Source organism: Mustela erminea, chromosome 2 (assembly GCF_009829155.1).
Source record: "Mustela erminea isolate mMusErm1 chromosome 2, mMusErm1.Pri, whole genome shotgun sequence".
NCBI classification, from domain to species: domain Eukaryota; kingdom Metazoa; phylum Chordata; class Mammalia; order Carnivora; family Mustelidae; genus Mustela; species Mustela erminea.
The window spans coordinates 4,391,455-4,414,575 of NC_045615.1; the positions used below are offsets into that span (position 1 = coordinate 4,391,455).

The following is a 23,121-nucleotide window of genomic DNA, read 5'->3' on the forward strand; positions in this document are numbered from 1 at the left end:
GGCTTAAAATGAGTTTCTTGGAGGCAACATATAGATGGGTTTTGTTTTTTTATCCATTCTGATACCCTGTGTCTTTTGACAGGGGCATTTAGCCCATTAACATTCAGGGTAACTATTGAGAGATATGAATTTAGTGCCATTGTATTGCCTGTAAGTTGACTGTTACTGTATATGGTCTCTGTTCCTTTCTGATCTACCACTTGTAGGCTCTCTCTTTGCTTAGAGGACCCCTTTCAAGATTTCCTGTAGAGCTGGTTTGGTGTTTGCAAATTCTTTCAGTTTTTGTTTGTCCTGGAAGCTTTTAATCTCTCCTTCTATTTTCAATGATAGCCTAGCTGGATATAGTATTCTTGGCTGCATGTTTTTCTCGTTTAGTGCTCTGAAAATATCATGCCAGCTCTTTCTGGCCTGCCAGGTCTCTGTGGATAAGTCAGCTGCCAATCTAATATTTTTACCATTGTATGTTACAGACTTCTTTTCCCGGGCTGCTTTCAGGATTTTCTCTTTGTCACTGAGGCTTGTTAATTTTACTAGTAGGTGACGGGGTGTGGGCCTATTCCTATTGATTTTGAGGGGCGTTCTCTGAACCTCCTGAATTTTGATGCTCGTTCCCTTTGCCATATTGGGGAAATTCTCCCCAATAATTCTCTCCAGTATACCTTCTGCTCCCCTCTCTCTTTCTTCTTCTTCTGGAATCCCAATTATTCTAATGTTGTTTCGTCTTATGGTGTCACTTATCTCTCGAATTCTCCCCTCGTGGTCCAGTAGCTGTTTGTCCCTCTTTTGCTCAGCTTCTTTATTCTCTGTCATTTGGTCTTCTATATCACTAATTCTTTCTTCTGCCTCACTTATCCTAGCAGTGAGAGCCTCCATTTTTGATTGCACTTCATTAATAGCTTTTTTTATTTCAACTTGGTTAGATTTTAGTTCTTTTATTTCTCCAGAAAGGGCTTTTATATCTCTCGAGAGGGTTTCTCTAATATCTTCCATGCCTTTTTCGAGCCCGGCTAGAACCTTGAGAATTGTCATTCTGAACTCTAGATCTGACACATTACCAATGTCTGTATTGATTAGGTCCCTAGCCTTCGGTACTGCCTCTTGTTCTTTTTTTTGTGTTGAATTTTTCCTTCTTGTCATTTTGTCCAGATAAGAGTATATGAAGGGGCAAGTAAAATACTAAAAGGGTGGCAACAACCCCAGGAAAAAATGCTTTAACCAAATTAGAAGAGATCCAAAATCGTGAGGGGGGAGAAAGGGGATAAAAAGAGGTTCAAAAAGGAAGAAAGAAAAGAAAAGAAAAAAGAAAAAAAGAAAAGAAAAAAGAAAAGAAAAGAATTAAAAAAAAAAAAAAGGAAAACACCTTTCAGAAAGTGGTTGTTTTTCTGTTTCCAGAATTGCTGTTCTTCTTCTCTTCGATCTGCCGATGGATTTTCAGGTGTTTGCAATCTTTAGATAAGCTATCTAGCTGATCTCCGGCTAGCTGAAGCAGTCTCAGCCTGCTACTTCTCCGCCATCTTGACTCCTCCCCACCTCATTTTGTCTTTTATTAAGCAGCTAAATCATTGGAAAGTTAGAATTTATCTTCATCAGGAAATGGTAAATGTATAAGACTGATGAACGGAATCTTCTGAAAAAATATTTTTTGGGAATAATATTTGTTGTTTATATTATTTTACAAGAATGCATTTTCAAATTTTGGAAATCTAAGGTTCACATGTATGACCTCAAAAGGGAAAACTTTGCTTTGTGATAATATGAATAAGTTAATTTGTTCAGGCCCTAAAGCTTGGCCTCTCATTATACTACATGCACTTACCATTTGTCATTCATATATATATATGTATATATATGAATAAGCTGTTGCTTGCACCAATTCTGCACAGCTTATGAAACCATGGCATTTAAATGGAAATATATTTAATAATTCCTTAGAGCTTTACTGAGCTACTATTTCAGGGGTAAAACATCATCTCTACTCTGAAAGTATGTTAATTTAGTCAAAGGTAGCATTTTGCTTCTATCTTTTAATTGTTAATTTTTATAACTGATTGTTAATTATAACCACTGAGAAGTAAAATAAACTGAAGTTGCCTTTTTTTTTTACCTTCCAATTATATTCATTTCTGACAGTGCCCATATTTTGTCATAGTTGGCTTTTTTGTGTTTTTGTTTTTGTTTTTGTTTTTTCAGTTTAAAAAGTACAACCAAGATCCAGAGGAAATAAGAAAGAGGGTGTTTGAAATGGCCAATTATGTCAACATGGTATGGTATACTTCAAGTGGAATTTAATAATTTGTGAGGCGGTGTCATTGGGTGGATCTATGAATGCTTGTGAAGCAGGGAAAGAAAGTCAATACTCCCAGATTAATAATACTGCTGATTGGCTCTTGAAATTTTGCTGTTTAATTAAATATTAATATTACATGATAGAGATGTTTCTCCTTTACCTGCCACACTATTCTCAGGTTGATGAAGATATAAGAAAGAGGTCGTTTTGTTTGAATTGCTTTTTTGGTTTTTTTAAAGCCTGGGGAGACATCACAGACCAGCAATTCCCAACAGAAAGCCAATCTATGGGAGAACATGGGAAAATGAACAAAATCAACCAAACTCTGGCACAGTAGTATCTTTCAGTACATCATCTCACTGAATCTTCAAAACAACTCTGAGAGAGCTGTTTTGAAGATTCAGTGAGATGATGTACTAAACTTAATTTATATATTATATATATTATATATATAATTTATATATTATTATATATTATATATATTTATATATTATATATATAATTTATATATTTCTAAAACCTAATTTATAATTAAATAATTAGATTCTGGGAAGCAAAGTAATTTGCCTAAAATTACAAAGTTAGGAAATGGTAGAGGTAAGATTTGAACTTGGATTTTTTGGATTTCAAAGTCCATTTCAATTGGAAAGATGTTGATTTTGGTCTGTAAACATGATTTTGTCATCTAATTAACAAAATCTTTTAAAATTGATTTCTGTATCTCTTCTGTTTAAATCTTAATTGTTAGTGCCTTGTTAGTTGAATATGCTGTTAGTCTGCCTACTTACATGGGTGAGTCACTTTGTGGTAGCCTGCAAGTTCTCTAAGGATAGAGAGAAAATGAAGGTGGATTCAATGACCAGCATCATCTGTATCTTGTCTTCTCACCACAAAGATCATTCTGACTCTTCTTAAAGAACCCCAAGAACTGGCAATATTTATTGAACACCTTTGTGACAGGAACTTTTCTAGGTGACAGAAATAGAGTGAGACAAAAAACTGACAAATGTCCCTTCAAGGAGTTTACATTCTTGTTCAAGATGAACATAAACACCCCACATAAAGAGTATGTAGGATGGGGATTATAAGTGCTAAAAAAAAAAATAAAGTGGTATTAAAAAAAAAAAAAAGAGAGAGAGGTTCATCTTGGGTGGTATGTTAAATAGGAAAGCTCAAGTCCAAGGTGTCCAAGGTGACATCTGAGTAGGGAAAGGAATGTAGGTAAGAGTCTGACTCTAAGAGAGGGTGTGCAAGGCAGAGTGAGGTTCTAAGGACAGAACCTCGATTGTCATATTTGAGGAACAGTGGGTTGGCTATTGTGGCTGGCATGTAGTAAGGGTGGGAGAGTGGAAGTTGATGACATCAGACAGGGAGTAGTGGCCAGAACCTGTAGTCCTGGTAAGACTGTGTAAGGACTTTATTATTCTTCACAGGCAAGGACGACATTGGAGAGCCTGAGCTGAGGTATAACATGTTCGGATGTGTATTCTTAAAATATCGTCTTGGCGATTGTGTTGGAAACAAACTGAAGGAAAGCCACTGGCAGAAATAAGACCAGATAGGGGAGTTATTCCCTAATTCAGGGCAGGAGATGATGGTGGCTTGAGAAAAAGCAGTGGTAGTGGATCTATTGAGGATAGCTGATCTCTGGATTGAGTCATCAGGGTAGAGGAGGTAGATGAGAGAAGAAAAGTATAAGGAAAGGAGAACAAATGACATCAAGGAGTTGGACCTGAGCAACATTAAGAATGGGTAACATGGTGGGGGATAGTGACTCAGATGGAAAATGAGGATTTCCACTTTCAACACATTCACTTTGACATTTCTTTTTGTATAAATATTTCATTATGTTGTATACTTAAAACTAATATAATGTTATATGTCAATTATATCTCAATGAAAATATTATTGTTTCTTAGTGGGGGTGACAATGACAGTGGATTGTTGATTTTTATTAAAAGTTTTCTATGACTAATTTTTTTAAATGTGTACATGTTTCATGTTACATTTTTATATTTAAGAAATGAAAATATTAGAGACTTTACATTTCAAAAATCAGAGAAACAATACTAGGAAGTTTTCCTAAGATGAGTGGTAGACATACTGACAATGCCCTCTTCATGTCCAGCACCTAGTAACATGTGTCGGGCTATGACATTATAAAATTTTGGATCATTAAAATAGAGGAGAAGATTCATGGATGCAAAAAAAAAAAAAAAAGATTTCCAGGTGAAAATGCTAGATATACAAGATTGATGGGGTTCAGGGGCAATGTCTGGGTGGAGATATAAATCCGTAAGTGTTTAACACATACAGATGGCATACGACATGGATCAGCAAAGTGTAGCTTGTGGCCAGATCTGGCTTGCTGCCTTTTTAAAAGCAGTTTTAATGAAACATAGCCACACCCATTCATTTATACATTGTCTATGGCTGTTTTAAAGTTACAGTGCCAGTGGTGGTGAGTAGATAGGACAGAGACCACACAGACTCAAAGTCTGAAGCATTTTCTGTGGACCTTTACGGAAGAAGCTTTCCAATCCTGTTATAAGATAACTGAAGGAGTAGGTCTAAATAAGTAGGACAGAGACTGAGAATAGGTCCTTGAAGTGCTTCTTTGAGGAAATATCAGAGGTAGGAGAAACTGACAGAGAACAATCAATGATGTTAGGTGCTTCTGAGGACTGAGGATTGGCCATGGAATTTAACAAGATAGAAGTTTTTGGTCACTTGGATGATGCAAGTTTCTGTAAGACTGTAAGAGTACAAGTGTGATTAGAGTGAGTCCAGTGAGAATAAGAAGTAGAATTAGAGACAACACAGAAAATTCCCTTCAGAACTCTTGCTATAAGTGGGATCAGAGAAATGGGGAATAAGTGATAGGGATGGGGGTCATAAAAATTGTCCCCCCCACCCTGATAGGTCATCTCATCTGGTCATTCCCATGCTGATGGGAACGATTCTATGGAAGGTTAAGCATAGAACTGCAAGGAAGATGGAAGAATTGCTGGAATAATCTCCTTGACCTGGGAATAGACTGGAGATCTAGTGCATGAGTGGAGAAGGTGGCCTTGGGCTCACAGCATTCATTCATGTAATAAATAAATAAATAAATAAATAAATAGTAGGCAGACAGTGGTGGGAGCTTGTGGATGTTCTCTTTTGGTTGCTTCTATACTCTGAGTGAATTTGGAAGCAGGGGCAGCTACTTGAAGTGAGGTTTTACTAGAAAGTGTCACAATTTCTAAAAGAGAAGAGTGAGCATGGAAAAAAATGTGCAGAAGCCTCTGGTAATAAGTGGATTTTGGAAATGCAGCAGGTTTGCCGAGACTGGTAACCACCACTTGAGGTTAGTAGTCATGGCTTCCAAGTGAAAGTGGTCAGCATAGTGTGCTTTCTCCTGTGTTCCAGGGCATGATGAGGAGAGACCGAGGAAGGAATTGTTTTAACCAGGGTTGGAATTTTGTCAGGTTGGTCAAATAAAGCAAGAACAGAAGAGGGAAGTGGAGGGAATCATCAAAGGGAGGGTTTTATTCTAGTTAGATTCTGACTTTCCTTTTGATGATAATTGCATTCCTCAATGCTTTTATTGTTTTCCAAACTACTTAAAGCCATGTCTGTGTTTCTCAGCAGGAAGTTGGCCCATGAGAAAACCTGTCACTGTGCAGCTTTTTTTCTAGGTTTATTGGGATATAATTGGGCTATAAATTGTGTGAATTTAAGGGGTCCAGTATATTGATTTGATATATTTACTTGCAAAATAATTTCCACCATGGGTTAGCTAACACCTCCATCACATCACATAGTTGCCATTGTTTTTTTGTGATGAGAACGTTTGAAAATTATTCTCACCAATGTTAAAATAATTAAGATGATATTATTAACTATCACCAGTAAGCTGTATATTAGATCCCCAGAACTCATTCATCTAATGACTGGAAGTTCATCTGACCAACATTGTGCAGTTTTGTAAACTATAGTAGGAATTTAAACTTTTGTTTTTAAAGTAAACATATTGACTTATAAGATTAATTCATTATTTCTGGAGATTATCCATGTGCATTATAGATTATTTGGTTCAGTCTAGGTTTAAGAATTAGAGGATCACTTACTTATTTGTGACTTATAGGTGAAGGACTTTTTCATAACATCTTTTTTTTTTTTTTTTTAAATCAGTGTCCAAACCAGCACTGGGTCAACCTTGCTAATTTTGAAATGTTATCACTCTGAGAACATCGAAAAGCATTTGAGTAGATACACTTAAGTTGAAGTCATAGTAATAAACTACTAACAGAAAATTATATGTTTCTTGAGATTGCAAGCAAGAGAACTTTGTTTCTCTAGGAACTTTCCTCCAAAAAAAAAAAGAGAGAGAGGAGTTTTCAGACCTGAAATATCTAAGGGTGTCTGCCTTAATAAAAGAGGTGGTAACTTCCATTATACAAGTATGTTTGGAAAGAAAGTGTTTACAGTGTTGCTGTTAATACATTCAAAAATCTAAAGTACACTGAAAATATTGGAAGATATTATCACCATTACAAATTCCTTTGACATCTACTCTCTTTGAACAGCTTTATAAAAAGCTCGATACTCACGTGGCCTTAGTCGGTATGGAAATCTGGAATGAGGGGGATAAAATAAAGATAAGTCCAAATGCAAGCTTCACCTTGGAAAATTTTTCTAAATGGAGGGGAAGTGTCCTCCAAAGAAGAAAGCGTCATGATATTGCACAATTAATCACGTATGTATAGATTTTCCTCCTTTGTATGTTAAATGGTATTTAGCATAGAAACTTTCCAAAGACTTGGCAAAGCAAGTGGTATCTCAGGAGGCAGGGTAAGAGGAAGTGGCTTCCTCCTTAGGGAAAGGGAATTAAAAGTTTTAAAATACTCATTTGACTCTGATGGTGAATACGCTCTTACCTTTGTTACAAGTATTTCTTTTTTTTCCATCTTTAAAGAAAAGCTAACAATTTGGCAATGATTCATTAGAATTTTGTCTGTTTTGATTAGGTATACAGAAAGGAAAGATAGGTTTAGATAATGACAAGAGAAATTTCGATTCAATGTTTTAAAAGACCTGATTAGCTTTAAGCACTAGTCAGGACAAACTTCTAGGATTGAAAGAAAATGGCATATTATATTCTAATCCCATACCTCTACCCTCCTGCTGAAATGACTAATTAAAAAAAAAAAACAGGAAGTAAATCTGGTGACTATAATTTAGACAAGACTGCTGAGGGTATGCCTCAAAAGAACTGGAAAAAATTCTGCTGGATAATTTGCAGCTGGAATCAGATAGAAGGAAGCAGCAAGAAGTGACTTAAAAGTATTCAAGTTTTACTTCCTAACAAAACAGGAGTTGTTAAAGGAAATAAGAATTAATTAATACTCTGTGTTGATTATCTACTACACATATCAGCCTACAACTTCCTGACTTAAAATAAGTCTTCTTATGTTCTTGAGTGTGTTGTTTCCTTCCTGGTATAGTTGGGGCACAGGGCCTGGTTGGTCATCTCTGCTTCTACCGCTTTCATGTGGCTTCCTTTGACTGCCTCCAGCATGGCAGGCTCAGGGTTCTGGGTATCTTGCAAGGGGACTAATTTTTCCCCAGAAGAAGCATTCTAAGAGGACCAAGAGAAAGCTTCAAGACTTCCATGATTGAAATTTAGAAATCACAGTGTCTACCTGGTATTTATCCAAAGGATAAAAAATAGCGATTCAATGGGGCACCTGCACCTGAATGTTTTTAACAACAATATCCATAATAGCCAAAATATGGAAAGAGCCCATATGTCCATTGACAGGTGAATGGATAACGAAGATGTGGTATACACACATAGTAGAATATTACTCAGGCATCAGAAAGAATGAAACCTTGCCATTTGCAATGATGTGGATAAAACTAGAGAGTGTTATGCTAAGCAAAATAAGTCAGTCAGAGAAAGACAAATACCATATGATTTCACTCATATGTGGAATTTAAGAAACAAAATAGATGAACATAGGGGAAAGGGAAGAAAAGTAAAATAAGATGAAAACAGAGGGAGGCATATCATAAGAGGCTCTTATGTATAGGGAACAAATTGGGGGTTACTAGAGGGTAGTTAGGTAGGACATGGGGTAACTGGATAATGGACATTAAAGAGGGCATTAAGTGGCAATCCAATATCAAGAGTAGATTTCCTGATTAGACTAGAATAAACAAAATAAAGGCACTAAAAAGTTATGATGGAAGGAAATAACTGTCCTTTCACTGAAAGTTCTTAAATTGAAAATTCTAGCCTTTACATGATAAACTAACAAAAGGTATATGTCTATACCTAGGCATAACCAGATAAGAACCACTGAAAACAGGAACCAAAATAGCTAACTCCAAAACGGGAGAAGATTTTACTTATTCTAAATGAGCTGGTACTGAGTATTAAACCCACATAAATGCAGACTTAAGTATCAATAATTTTATAATATAATTTTTAAAGAGGATATAAATGTCACGAATCTTTAAAATATCATGTACGATGCAAAATACCATTTCAAAATAACATATCTGAAAATTTTCCAGAGGAAATGTAAAGTGGGAAAAAGTTCTCTAATTTTCCTTATTTTGCATGGCAAAATCAATAGTCCCCATTCTTGAGGATGATAACTGGGAAAATATAAGTTCAACTTTTAATTTAAATGCCTCTACTAAGGGAATTTTTTAAAGATTTTATTTATTTACTTGACAGAGAGATCACAAATAGGCAGAGAGGCAAGCAGAGAGAGAAGGGGAAGCAGGCTCCCGATGCGGGACTCAATCCCAGGACCCTGGGATCATGACCTGAGCCGAAGGCAGAGGCTTTAACCCACTGAGCCACCCAGGCGCCCCGGGAATTTTTTAAATAATTGCATTCTTTGCAAATTATTACAGACAAATCAGGGCTAGGATGTTGAACAGATAGCAGGATAATAACAAAGGCAGCACATGGAATTATTATGAATTGTAAGAAAAACAAAATGACACTAAAAAATAAAAATAAAAGTATGAAAGACAAAACCAATTGTCTATGCAAATAAATGCAAGTGGTTCAAATTCCTTTTCAGTAACAAATATTTCAATAACATAAATGCTTCAGTAACACAAGTATGTTCAGAATGGGTCCAAATTCCAAATCCCACTATAGCTAAAACAGTGCTTAAAGAGAACAAAAGTAAATGGGTATAAAAATATATGAGAGAAAAATATAAATTAAAACAAAGCATATGTGATAATAATAATATAAAAATAAGATATACATATATAAAATATTAAAAATTATTATATCCAGGTGCTTGTAGTTAGGTGATATGACAACCATCGCATACAGGAAAAAAACCTAATGCAAAGTCAAAACCTGAAGGAAATATTTAAGTTATTATTCACAATGTGAGTTTCTCTGTTAACAATTTAGAGTTCTGGATTGTCTATAGAACATATAGTTGAGAATCATAGGTTGTTATATAATTTTTTTTTTCTTTCTTGCAGAGCAACAAAACTTTCTGGAACAACTGTGGGCCTTGCTTTCATGTCTACAATGTGCTCTCCTTATCATTCTGTTGGCATCGTTCAGGTTTGTTTGAAGATAAATTGTTGGTTCTACAGTTCAAGTGTGACAATTGCTCTTTTTTCTGGATCATGTAGTTTTTGTTGTTGTTGTTGATATGGTAACTAACATGGACTGAAATTCAAATGTTGAAATAGTCTTGCGTATCCAGTATAAACCCAGCAAGGTCATAATGCATTATCTTTTTTGTATCTTCCTGGATTCAACAAGCTAACATACCTCGAGGATTTCTATATTCTATATAATCATGAGGGATATTAGTCTGTAGTTGTCTTTTCCTGTTATGTGTTTTTCAGGTTTTGTTATTAGGGCATATATGGCCACATAAAATAATATATTCCCAACCCCTCAATTTTTTAGAATGTCTTAGTAAAATTGGCATCATTCCTTCCTAAAATATTTGGTAAAATTCATCAGTAAAACCATATGGGTCTGGTATTTTCCTTATGGAAAGGTTTTTAACTACAAGTATAATTTCTTCTGTAGGTAGAGAAGTCCTGTAGATACAGGACTACTACTAATACAAGTTATTTACCTTTTCTTGAGTGAGACTTGGTAATTTGTGTCTTTAAGAAAAGTGTCCATTTTATTTAAGTTGGCATAAATTTGTTGATGATATTCCTATAATATTGTTTTTTAAAAATCTGTATAATTTTTATATCTGTAGTGATGTCCTCTCTTGTTCACGATATTAGTAATTTACATCTTTTTCTCACGGTCAGTCTCACTGAGTTTATTAATTTTATTCATTCCTAAAAAACTGCTTTTGCTTTATTGATGCTCTGGGCTTTCCTGCATTCAATTTCATTGATTTATGCTCTTGCCCTGATTATAGAATTTCTTTTGCTTTCTCTGCATTTAATTTGTCCTTTTTTTTTCTATTACATAAGGAAGAATTTTCCATCATTCGAGACTTCTTCTTTTCAAATATAAACATTTAATGCATAAATTTCCTGCCATGCACTGCTTTAGCTGAACCCATCATATTTAGATATGAGTGTTTTCATTTTCATTGTTAAAAATGTTCACTAATTTATTCTGACCTCCTTTTTGATTCATGTATTATTTAGAAGTATATATTTAGTTTAATTTGGTTCTGATCTGTGTATCCATTTGCTAAGGCTGTTATAAAAAAATACCCCAGAGTGTATGGCTTAAACAATACAAATGTGTTTCCTCAGAATTTTGGAGGCTAAAAACCCAAGATCCAGATGTTGGTAGGTTAGGTTTAGTTTCTTTTGAGGTCTTCCCCATTGGCTTGCAGATGCCCACCTTCTTGCTGTGTCCTCATGTGGCTTTTCTTCTGGCACACATCCCTTCCTTTTTACTCCTGTTGGATTAAGGCCCCAGGAGTATAGTCTCATTTAACCTTAATTATCTCCTTAGAAATCCTATCTCCAAAGACAGTCACATTGGTGGTTAAGGCTTCAATATATGAATTGGAGTGTGTGTGTTGGGGTGCCACAATTCAATCCAAGATAGTCTAGGAACATACTTTGTAGAATTTTGGTATTTTTAAGCTTTTTGAGGTTTGTTCTTGGTCAATACTGCATATGAACTTGAAAAAGAATGTCTTCTGCTGTTATTGGATAGAGCGTTCTTTAATTATCAATTATGTCAAGTTAACTTACAGTGTTGTTCAGTTCTTTTGAATCATTTATGTAGAGAGACTGGTTAATATCCAAGTATAATTGTAGATTTGTCTATTCTTTCAAATCTATAAGTTTTCACTTCATGTATTTTGAAGCTCTGTTGCTAAGTAAATACACAAATAGAGTTGTCAAATCTTTTGGAGAATTAATCCATTTATTATTTCATGTTCCTCTTTTTTCCTGAAATATTCCTGTTCTGAAGTCTACCTTGTCTGATATGATTATAGTTACTCTGACATTTGTGGCTAAAGTTTGCTTGATACAACCTTTTCCTTACTTTTATTTTTAGCATATATTTTTCTCTATGTTTAAAGGTTTCTGGTAGACAGTATAAACTCATGTTTTACTTTTTATCTAATCTGACAATCTCTGTCTTTTATTTAGTGTGTTTAAATCATTTATATTAATATAATTATTGATATTGTTGAACTAAAAGCTTCCATCTTGCTAGATCTTTGCTCTTCCATCTTTTCTATTTTTTTCTGCCCTCTTTAGGGATTGAAGATTTTTTAAAATAATTTTATTTATTTCCATTATTAGCTTTTAACTGTTATCTCTCTTTTTTATTTAATGGTTGCTCTGGTTTATTATACACCTCTGCTTGTCTGTTTTTACATTTACATTTACAATTTTACTCTTGTCCTCAGGATGCCTGGGTGGTGCTGGCAGTTAAGCATCAGACACTTTGTTTCAGCTCAGGTCATGATCTAAGTGTTGTGAGATTGAGCCCCACATTGGGCTCCATGCTCAGTGTAGAGTCGTCTGCTTAAGACTCTCTCTCCCTCTTCCCTGCCCCTCCTCCCTGCACACACACTCTCTCTCTCTCTAAAAAATTAAATAAAATCTTTTAAAAAAAGGAATATTCTTCAGCTGCTTCACATGTAGTATAAGAATATTATAGGAGTATACCTCTAAATACTCCTTTCCATTTCTTATGCTATTTTTATCATGTGCTTTACTTTACATATGTTAAAAATACACAATATATTGTTACTAATTTTTCTTAGTCATCTCTCAATGCAATTTAAAATAAGAAAAAAAATTAGTATGCTTATCTTATCTCTACCTACATTCACCTTTATCACATTCCCAGTGCTCTCCATTTCTTTGTATAGTTACAAGTTTCTATCTGGTATTCATATATATTTTTCTCTTCCAAGAGATTTTTAAAAAATATTTCCTGTAATACAGGTCTACTTTCAATGAATTCTTTTAGTTGCTTCAGATAATTCTCTTTCTCTTTCACTTTTGCATGTATTTTCACTGGGTTTGTAATTTTGAGTTAATAATGTTTTACTTTAGCACTTCTAATGATTTCATTTCACTGTCTGCTGGATTGCAGGGTTCCTGATGAGAAGTGTGCTGTAAACTCTATCTTTGTTGCTCTAAAATGTGCCTTTTTTTTCTACTTTAATATTTCTCCTTTCTTTTTAATTTTCTTCAATTTGATTATAATTGTGATATAACTAAGTGGGCGTTTGGGCAGAAATGGGTAATTTATCCCACTTAGTGTTCTCTGAATTTCTTGGGCCTGGGGCTTGTATTGCGATAAATTTTGGAAAATTCTGGGCCATTACTTATTCACATATTTCTTCTATTTCATTCTGTCCCTTTTTTTTTCTAGGGATACCAGTTATATATATCTGTGGCCATTCTATATTGCCCCTCAAAACTTCTATGCTCTGTTCTGCTGTTTGTTTATTTTCTTTTTTATTCTTTTTGCACTTTGTGTTTCCATTTGAGTAATTTTTGTTGAACTATTAAAACCAGTGATTATTTCCTCAGCTATTCCAAATCTACTGTTGAGCCTGTTGAAGACATCATTCATTTCTGTTATTGTCTTTTTTATTTCTAGCATTTCCATTTCAGTCTTTCTTATGGTGTTCAGCTCTGCCGAAATTACTTACCCAGACTTGTGTTCTATTCATCTTTTCCCCTGGACCTTTTAACCAATTAATCATAGTTATTTTAAAGTATTGTGTAGTCATTCTAACACCTGGGTCAGATATGAATCTGTATCTGTTGATTGGCAAGGTATTGCTTTTCTTTCTGTTTTTATTTTTTGTTTTCTTAGAAACCTTACTATTTTTTGTTGAAAGTCAGACACCCTGAGAAAGACATTAGTCCAAGGTGTGTGTGTGTGTGTGTGTGTATTTTGGCTTGGAAATGATCATTTCTTTCCTTCTGCTAGGTCTCTTGCATGAGGATTTGAATCAATCTAGCAGGAATTGAGTTGGGTTTGGGATTTTGTTGTTTTTGCTGTGACTACTCTCAGTACATCATAGGCTTTGAGTTATTCTCACATTATTTTGTGTTTAGAGTGAGGGCTGGTTTTCCAGAGGGTTTTTCTGAGTGTGTGTTTCACATTCATCTTTAGGTCTTTACTGGATTCCCCAAAGTTTCTTTAAGCCCTTAGTAGGTTGTTGTTACTTGTTACTAGATGATCATTAGACTTCTGGTGGGAAGAGGGCATTCTCCTTTGTTCTTATTAAATCTCAGTCTCATGTCCCTCAGTGTCTGGGGTAGTCCTTACAGTGCTCCTGTTCCATTGCCAGGTGGTGGAGACCTCTCATGACACTGCCTAACATGTATTCATGCCCTTCCTTCCCCTTCCTTCCAGGGGTAGAGGCCGTGTGTGTGTGTGTGTGTGTGTGTGTGTGTGTGTGTGTGTGTTTCCCTTCCTGTTCCTTTTTTAGAGTTGCTTTGAGACTTCACCAGTGCTCTAGGTGGGACAAGATTTTCCGCCATTTCTCTCAGAAGCTTAAGGCCCTTTAACTAGGTTTAGAGGTAGGACTAGAGTAAGGCAAGGGAGACCCTCCTTTCACCCTAAACGGTCATGTTTGTTCTGTGGCAGAGATAGAGGAGAATGATCCTGGAGGGGTTTCCTGCCTTTTCTGCTGCTGTTCCCCTCCTACAGGCCTACACTGTTGGGTAAACTTTCCCATAGTTTCACTTGATGAGGTCCATGTGGAGAAAAGACAGTGAGTAGGATGGAATTCCCCTATGTCTGAAGCTCCCCATTTTGTATATTTTCTTTCTGTACTGTACACACTCTGCCTTTATCAGTTTTAAGGGTTTTTTGTGTTGTGTTTTGTTTTTTTTGTTTTTGTTTTAGATTTTAATATGAGTTATTACTGGCATCTGGTAGTATCCGGTATCTGGTAGTGTAAACAAATATTCATGCCCTGACTTTCGCTGCAGATGTTAGCCTACCTTTCCTTGGATTTCAGGTTTGTTTGTTGCCTTGTGCCCTGAGCTGTGGATGAGTTCTATAAGTTATGAATCTTACTTTGCCAAATGTTTTATTTATTGTAAGTTGGGGAGTGACACTCTTTTCAGCCTGCTATAATCTGGTGGTGAGGAACAGGGGTAAGGGTTTCTCTTTCGATTTTTTCCGGTTTTAGTCTTAGGCAGGTCATGGGTCTCAGAGGAAAAACTTTCTTAGGGACCTGCCTATCCTTCCCATGGCAGCAAAACTCTCTATCTTTTGCAGGTCTTTTGAGGAAGAGTTTCCTGAATCACCTTCAGTGGGAGAAAATCTCAATTAATATCAATATGGGCTTCTGGGCTCAAGATTTTTGTCTTCCTGTTTCAGGAGTAGAGGGTGTGTGTGTGTGTGTGTGTGTGTGTGTGTGTGTGTTTGAGAGAGAGATTAAACCCATTCTCTAGCCATATTGAGTCTTCAGTTCTACCCTAGGTTGTCAGAGATTGCTATTTCTCTTCCCAGTGGCTTCAGGCTTCTGTTCCTTAAAGGAGAAAGATCTGGATATGGCTTATGCTCTTTTCCTGCAGCAACTGCTACTTCACTCCTCATGGCCCATTCCACCAAAAAAAGTTCTTTCTGTTCTACTACCTAGCTCCCAATGTTTATCATGAGCTATAGAGAGGAGGTCTCTCGAGAAATGTCTGTAAGTATGTGCAAAGCACCCTTGTTTCTGAGGTCCTGCTGATTCTATACTCTTACAGTGGCCCATACTAGGCCTTTAGCAATTCATTTAAGAACTCAGATGAATTGCATCCCCAGTTGCAGGTACCTGACATGTCCTCCTCTTTGCCTTGCTGGAGATAATCCAGTTCTCATGTCAAATCTGTACTTGGGAGGGCTTGTCTCTTCTTAGTTTTCAGATCTGTGGATGTCCTGCAACCAGAATTGACTGATAGAATCAAGGAAAATTATAATTAAGTTTTTCTGTCTAGTCCTTTTGTTTAGTGCAAGAATAATGTTCTTCCCAGCTCTGCACATCTGAGGTGGAAAGGTGATATATATATATATAGATATATAGATATATAGATATAGATATATATATCTCCAATATATCCTATGAGTCTGAGTTTGTGATAAGCTTTATAAGGTGAATAGAAGAAGTAAAATACATATTTTATAAATTGAAAGAGCTTACCATAAAATTGGAAAAGAAATCAGCCTTTTGGTGTTCATTCCAAAGGAAAGAAACATTGAAGTTATGAAAATAATTTTTTAAAGGAAGATACCATAAATTTAAGGACCTCATAAGGCAATGTGGAAAGTCTAAGCCTATTTCCATTTTTCTTAATTTTTTTGGTTTGTTTTTGTTCCTCCTTGAGTAACTCCATCTTACTAAATAGAAAGGTTTACCAGGTTCATCTTGACAAAATGACTCAATATTATGAATTGTAAGTATTCACTTCCTATCTTACACAGTTGTTCCTTTTTACCAGTCTTGCACTGTACTGTATGGATCTCTTTATTTGCTTCTTCAGATTGAAGTAGATAAGGAAATCAGGTTTCTGTGGGTGGGTGTAACTGGCAGATTCTTGTCTCCCCTCTGGGAAATTACTGCCTGTGGTGATTCTGTAGTGCTGTTTTATTGCTCCTGGAAAAACCTGGAGCCCCCAGTGTGACACTTCTAATCAAAAATACTCTGGGAATGAAGTTGGTGACTAGCTGGACTTCATGCAATGGGACACGTGTAGAAGGGACTGATGTCTTGGTGGTACCAGAACTGAAAAAAGATACCAATGGTACTAAAGTCCTGGGTTAACATTTTCAGATGCCCATTAGCCAAACATATCAAAGGCCTTCAATCAAATTAGAAGGTATTAAAAACAAGCCAGTGGGAGTGGCAGATAGATTAGTTTTTTAAAAATTCTGATTCCTTATCATCGTTGAAGACGTTTTGCCACTATCTTTCATGGCAGGAAACCACAGAAACGTTTCTCATTATAAATATTCCGCATTTAAAAGAATAAAGAGCAAACAATGAGCCCTGTGTTGTGCATTCAGTACCAAAGTTGCGTGTGTGTGTGTGTGTGTGTGTGTGTGTGTGTGTGAGAGAGAGAGAGCGAGAGGGAGAGTGAGGGAGGGTGAGAGAGAGAGACAGACAGAGGCAGGAGGAAAATAAAGGAGAGAAGGAGAAGGGGAGGGGAGGAAGAGAGATGGTGAGTAGTGAAAAGCTGAAGGTAAAGTCACTCTCTCTGCCCCAGTTAGTAAAACTAATTATACCCCGAGTGGTAATTTAGTTTGAAAACCAGAGGATCTGTTTCCCTATTCTTGCCCTTAGGACCACAGTGACAACATGCTTAGAGTAGCAGGGACCATGGCCCATGAAATGGGTCATAACTTTGGAATGTTTCATGACTCCTATGTTTGCAAGTGCCCTTCTACAATATGTGTGATGGACAGAGCACTAAGGTGAGGCTCTCTGGGAAGATGCATTCTGTCCCTGGTTTTGGTTCACTCTGGGCTGTATCTGTGCTATAACTTTCATGTCATCTTCAGCCACACATTCAAGCTTTTAAATATTGAATAGTATAATCATGAATGCATATCTATACCAAACCACTTTATCCTTCTATATGCAATATTTTTCATTAACTAAGACATCATTTAAACATATTATGTCTTTGCTGTTGGCATGATTGACATTTTTAACTTCATCTTACCTACACAAGACTTGGTTTCAGAAAATCATTAGTATATATCAAATTTTCATTGAATTCAGACTGGGTGGTTCTAGGACAAAAACTTAATTAAAGAAGAGCATCCTTGCAGGAGGATAAAGACATTATACATCCCTGTCTTGCCTAAGCAAAGTTTCCAGGGAATTTTATCTTTAAAAATCCCCAAATCCCTTTTATATATGTATTTCCTCTCTTCTATTTCCCTGTTCCAGCTCACTCAACCTAGGGTTAGTCTTCCAGACCCTTCTCCAAAAGGTGGAATGCCAGTCACATATATTTGTTATCCCTCCCAGATACTATTGCATTTTTAAACCTCATCTTTGTTTGTGAAATGAAGAAATTCTGCCAAAAGTAATTCCTCTGAAGGAAAGTAAATTCTTAGACACATAAATAAGTATGACTTTACTACCTGAAGGACTTTGCAGCCAAAATGACCTAAGGTTGATTAAGATTCTCTGGAATAGTCAGAGCATCTTTGTTTTTTAAAACAGCAGCCTGGGTGCTACACTTTAAGAATTGATATATTTTTTTTCATTAAGCTCGAGGTGTTTGTGTCCATCCTGGAGGGCTAATTCAGGCACACAAAAGAGCTCATGATTTAGCAGTTGGGTGGTGGATTGGGTTTAATCTTTTAGGGGAAGTTTTGGGTGCATCATCCCCAATGTGTGATATTGCTCCCTTCATGTTCAGCATGACTGTGTTCCATTTTCTCTTTCCTTATCTTCATAGCTTCTATATACCTACAGACTTCAGTTCCTGCAGCCGTGTCAGCTATGACAAGTTCTTTGAAGATAAATTATCAAATTGCCTTTTCAATGCTCCATTGCCTACAGATGTTATATCCATCCCAATCTGTGGGAATCAGCTGGTAGAAATGGGAGAGGACTGTGATTGTGGGACTCCTGAGGTACCACCGAAGAACTTCCTAAGATGGTCTAATTTGTTTTTCAATTGCTAAGACTATAAACTATAAAACTATATTATTACTCTGAAGTTGTACATTTTTTAATAACTTTGCATATGTTCATCTGTTAGACATTTGTCAGGCCAGCCTTTCTAACAATGACTACTGCATTGCTTAACAGACCTTCTTAATTTCTTTCTTGGGGTTCTGTCTCCATTTCCTGATTTTTAAGAACCACTCAACAGGGGCACCTGCGTGGCTCAGTTAAAACCTCTGCCTTCGGCTCGGGTCATGATCTCGGGGTCCTGGGATCGAGCCCCACATCCCGCTCCCTGCTCAGCGGGGAGCCTGCTTCCCCCTGTCTCTCTGCCTGCCTCTCTGCCTACTTGTATCTCTGTCTATCAAATAAATAAATAAAATCTTTAAAAAAAAAAAAAAAAGAACCACTCAACAACTGGGATTTGTATCCTCGTTCCTCTCTTTCTGGCAGAAATAACTTCACTTTTCTTATGTGGCTATGACCTACTGAGCAGTTACTTTAGGCGTGGCACCTCAATAGCCCTTGGAGAGTGTAAATAGCTCACCCAAGGTCACAGAGATGGTAGAGAGAGAGGCCAAGATGTAGACTCAGGTGTCTGATTTGGCAGTCGCTATCTTGCACTGAGATTTAGTTTTTCTCTTTGTGACTTAAGAGTTTTTACCATTAGGAGTCCTCGCCTGATCCTACCCTATTTGTAGGGCCACCAGGCTTCCAAATGGGACCTTTGCCCCCATTTTATTAATATTTAATATGAGTGACCTGTGAAGGACTCAAGGGGTCGGCTCTTCTGTAATTTCAAAATTTGACCACAAATGCATTCATTCTATGAGAAAAGAGGAATCTTTCCAAGAGGATGTTCCTATTTGAAAAAATGGCAAGAGTTTTACTCCTAAAAAGTTGTAACTCTCTTAGGTAACATAAACAACTATAAGAGGAAGTTTCTGAGGGGAGAGCTTCCCCAAAGTCTCATGCAGATGCCTGATTTCTCAGAAACAAGGTGAGGAGAGCAAGACAAAGTCCATTGCTTAATGCAGAGTTGAATTAAATGTCAAAGTTGCATAAAGAACTATACATTTAGGTTTTTAGTACATCTTAGAGATTAAATCTACTGCTGAGTAGGTACAAAACCGATGAGCTCAACTAATTTTGTTTTTAACTATTTAGATAAGTTTTATTTTTAAAAACTAACATTTTCCTTTTGTTTTCTTTCATAGTTTACCAAAAATAGATCATTTTCAGTATCCTATGGGAGGCTGAGTGATCTAGAGGAGATACTCAAATTTAAAAAGGTGTCAGTAGAATTCAGATATGTGACAAGTCACCAGTGGTTTTAAAATCTGTTTTTCTAATGTTGAACTTTGTTCAATATTTTATTTGCCTGGAAATTATCTTTAGACCATATCACAGTAGGGTCTGTGTGATGAAAAAATTATACTATGAATTGTGGTGAAACAAGAGCAAAAAATTGAGACCCAATCTGGCATTTGCCTTTGTCTCTGGTATTTCTTAGGAATGTACCAACATTTGTTGTGACGCTAAAACTTGTAAAATCAAAGCAAGTTTTCAATGTGCATTAGGAGAATGCTGTGAAAAATGCCAGGTAAGATTATTATTTTATTCTATTTTAATAATTATAATTACTGTTTATTTTTCTACATTAAAAATCTCAGTGATTATGTTAAATAAAATAGCAAAGCACTAGCTTTCTGTCCATAAAATAATGCTGCCTACGTATGAGTGTTTACAAACATGGGCTAATTGATCCCCCAAGAACCTTTTGAATTAGATATTATTATCTCATTTTGCTCTTGAAGGAACAAAAGCTCAGAATAGAAAATGTGTGAAATAAGAGAGCCACTGAAAGGCAAACTCCAAATATGACCTCTTCCAAACCCAGTGCTGGGACTCCTACCTGCCGCTGCTTCTGATGTCACAGAGCCTTCTTGCACCAAACCTCATAACTGGTTGCATATTCCTTTAATAATGGGTTAAGTGGAAAAGTTTTTTTTTTGTTTTGTTTTGTTTTGTTTTGTTTTAATAATGTGGGGTCTTCCCTATCTTCAGACTTTGACGTCACTTCAGGGTGAATTTCTTAAATATAAAGGGAGCATTCTGTGTCATTTTCTCTGTGAGGCTTGTTGACTTTCCTTTCCAGTTCAAATGTAGAATTTCACATTCTGTCATTGCATAGATTTCTCTATTATGATTATTTGTTTATGTGTCTATTTTCTTAGTTAGACTGACTTCTGAGGGCAAGGGACTGATTCATTCTCACCTAGCACAAAGTTTCATACATTTTAAATGTTCAAGACCTGTTTGCAGAAGGAATGTGTGGACAGATGACATACCAGATTATAGAAAGGATTTAGGATTTTTTTTCTTTTTGATGTCAGAAGGAGAGAAAAGAAATAAAAAAGTCCAAAAGGAAGAAAAATTGGGAATTTAAGTCTTATTCAGCAAGTGTTGATTAAGTGCTATTTGTTGGAGATTGTGGGAGATCAAAAAAAAAAAAAAGAGATAGTCTTTGACTTCAAAGAACATGCTATTTCTTTAGGGTAATGATATACATACCTGAAACAGATGAAAATATAGTAAGGATCAAATGCCCAGGTAGACATTATAAGGATATTTGCCCTTTGTGTAATGTTTTCCACTTATATTTTCACCTAAGTTTCATAATGACTCTGTAAAGGAAATATTAGATGGGGAAATGGATTTTCAGAGATAAAGTCCCTTTTCTAAGTCATAAAGCTAGCCTCTGATAGAGCCAAGATTCAAATCTGTATCTTCCAAATCTAAATTTAGGGATCTTCCCATCATGAGTAGGAAGGAAAAGCAACCATGTGCCCTGAAGATGTCAGAGGAGGCTTCATGGAAGATGAGGCTGTCACTAGTCTTAAAGTCAAGCGCATATTTTATTTTAAGATTTTATTTATTTATTTGACAGACAGAGATCACAAGTAGGCAGAGAGGCAGGCAGAGAGAGAGAAGGAGGTAGGCTCCCTGCTGAGCAGAGAGCCTGAAGCGGGGCTCCATCCCAGGACCTTGAGATCATGACCTGAGCTGAAGGCAGAGGCTTTAACCCACTAAGCCATCCAGGTGCCCCAAGCGCAGATTTTAAATAAGTAAACAGAAGGAGGAAAAATTCCTAAATGATGAGACTGAGGGAAAGAATAAAGATGGAACAGGAAGTATAAGCATGCTCATGTGAGAGCTGGTAAGAAAGCTCATCTGGCCGGGCAGCAAGATTTGAGTTTGGAGGGTTGTGTATGATCTAATTAAATTTTGGATTCCACTCTGTCATTATGTAAAGATACTGAAAGTTCTCTGATGATAGAGGAGCATGTTTGTTCACCTCATCTAGGGAAAGATATGCTTCCCAGTGTCCACACAGGAATCTTCAGATCTGCATAAATGGCAGAATTTGTTTGACTAAGTTTTTCCTTAGGCAGTAAGAGCAAGATTTGCAGTGGAATTAATACATCAAACAAAAATACATCAAATAAAAAATAATTCAAATTCACATTCAGTTGTTTCTCTCCCATAAGAAATCATTTCATAGGAAGAAGTGAGTTGAAAAGACATATTTGCGCATACAACAAAAGGAGTTAAGGATTAGGAAACATGATGCCTGGGAAAGTCTCAGGGCACACTGATCTGGTGCTTATAAACTTACCTGCCTTAATACAGAAGATTCACTTGGCCAATAAATCTCTTAAGTTGCAGATATAAACCTCCTTGAAAATCTTGACAAAAATGTATTCAACAAAGGAAAAAATAAATCCCTTCTTTGCAACTAAGATGAGGTTTGGTTTTCTTCTGTACCTTTCTCCTTGATATTTGTGTAGTGCTTGCACTATAAATTCAGAAATATTGATTACTTAAAGACTCGGGCCATTGGCAGAAGTCAATAGAAATGATATAATAGGAGATGTCTTTAGTTTATGCAATGCAGATGTAAGCTAAAATAGAAGGATGCCTCTAACTACCTTGCCAAAAAAAGGCCAAAGGAAAAATATTATTTACGTTAGCTTAAGATATTCAAGTAAGTCGTGTGAGAAAACAAAGCCTTTTCTTCATTTTTATTTCCCTGCAGTTTAAGAAGCCTGGGGCAGTGTGCCGACCAGCAAAAGATGAGTGTGATCTGCCAGAAATGTGTGATGGTAAATCTGGTTTTTGCCCTGATGATAGATTCCGAGTCAATGGCTTCCCCTGCCAAAATGGGGAGGGCTACTGCTTGATGGGGATATGCCCCACGCTGCAGGAGCAGTGCACTGAGCTGTGGGGACCAGGTAAGAGGACAAGTCCCAGTGTTGCGGGCATTCCTGCCTCTATGCACATGAAAAGAAAAATGATGTTGTAACAGGTGACAGTGTTTAATCATGGCCAAAGTAGTATTCTGTCTCAATCTCCTTTCTTAGAAACTGCGTTAGAGCTCAAAATCCTGGATAAGTGCATTTGAAGAAATACAAATAAGGATGGGCCAGTTAATTTGACTTTGAATTCCAGATTAACAATTTTTTTTTTAGTATCAGTATGTCTCATGAAATATTTGAGGTAAGCTTATACTAAGAAAACTCTATCTGAAATTCAAATTTAACTGGGTAAAGCAGGAAAGAATATCCAATGGGAGAAGGTCTCCAACAAATGGTGTTGGGAAAACTGGAGAGCAACATGCAGAAGAATGAAGATGGACCACTTTCTAACACATAC

General features: G+C 36.3%; 1 protein-coding gene across 3 annotated transcripts in view; it reads left to right on the forward strand.

Moving 5' to 3' along the window:
- ADAM28 (ADAM metallopeptidase domain 28) overlaps window positions 1–23,121 on the forward strand; it is a 76,933-nt gene that overhangs the window by 26,850 nt on the left and 26,962 nt on the right. For all 3 annotated transcript variants that reach the window (XM_032332187.1, XM_032332186.1, XM_032332188.1), the window contains exons 8-14: window positions 2,191–2,262; window positions 6,859–7,028; window positions 9,794–9,878; window positions 17,065–17,195; window positions 18,194–18,371; window positions 19,919–20,008; window positions 22,505–22,700. In XM_032332187.1, the coding sequence (XP_032188078.1) occupies window positions 2,191–2,262; window positions 6,859–7,028; window positions 9,794–9,878; window positions 17,065–17,195; window positions 18,194–18,371; window positions 19,919–20,008; window positions 22,505–22,700 (922 nt within the window). The remainder of the gene's footprint in view (window positions 1–2,190; window positions 2,263–6,858; window positions 7,029–9,793; window positions 9,879–17,064; window positions 17,196–18,193; window positions 18,372–19,918; window positions 20,009–22,504; window positions 22,701–23,121) is intronic.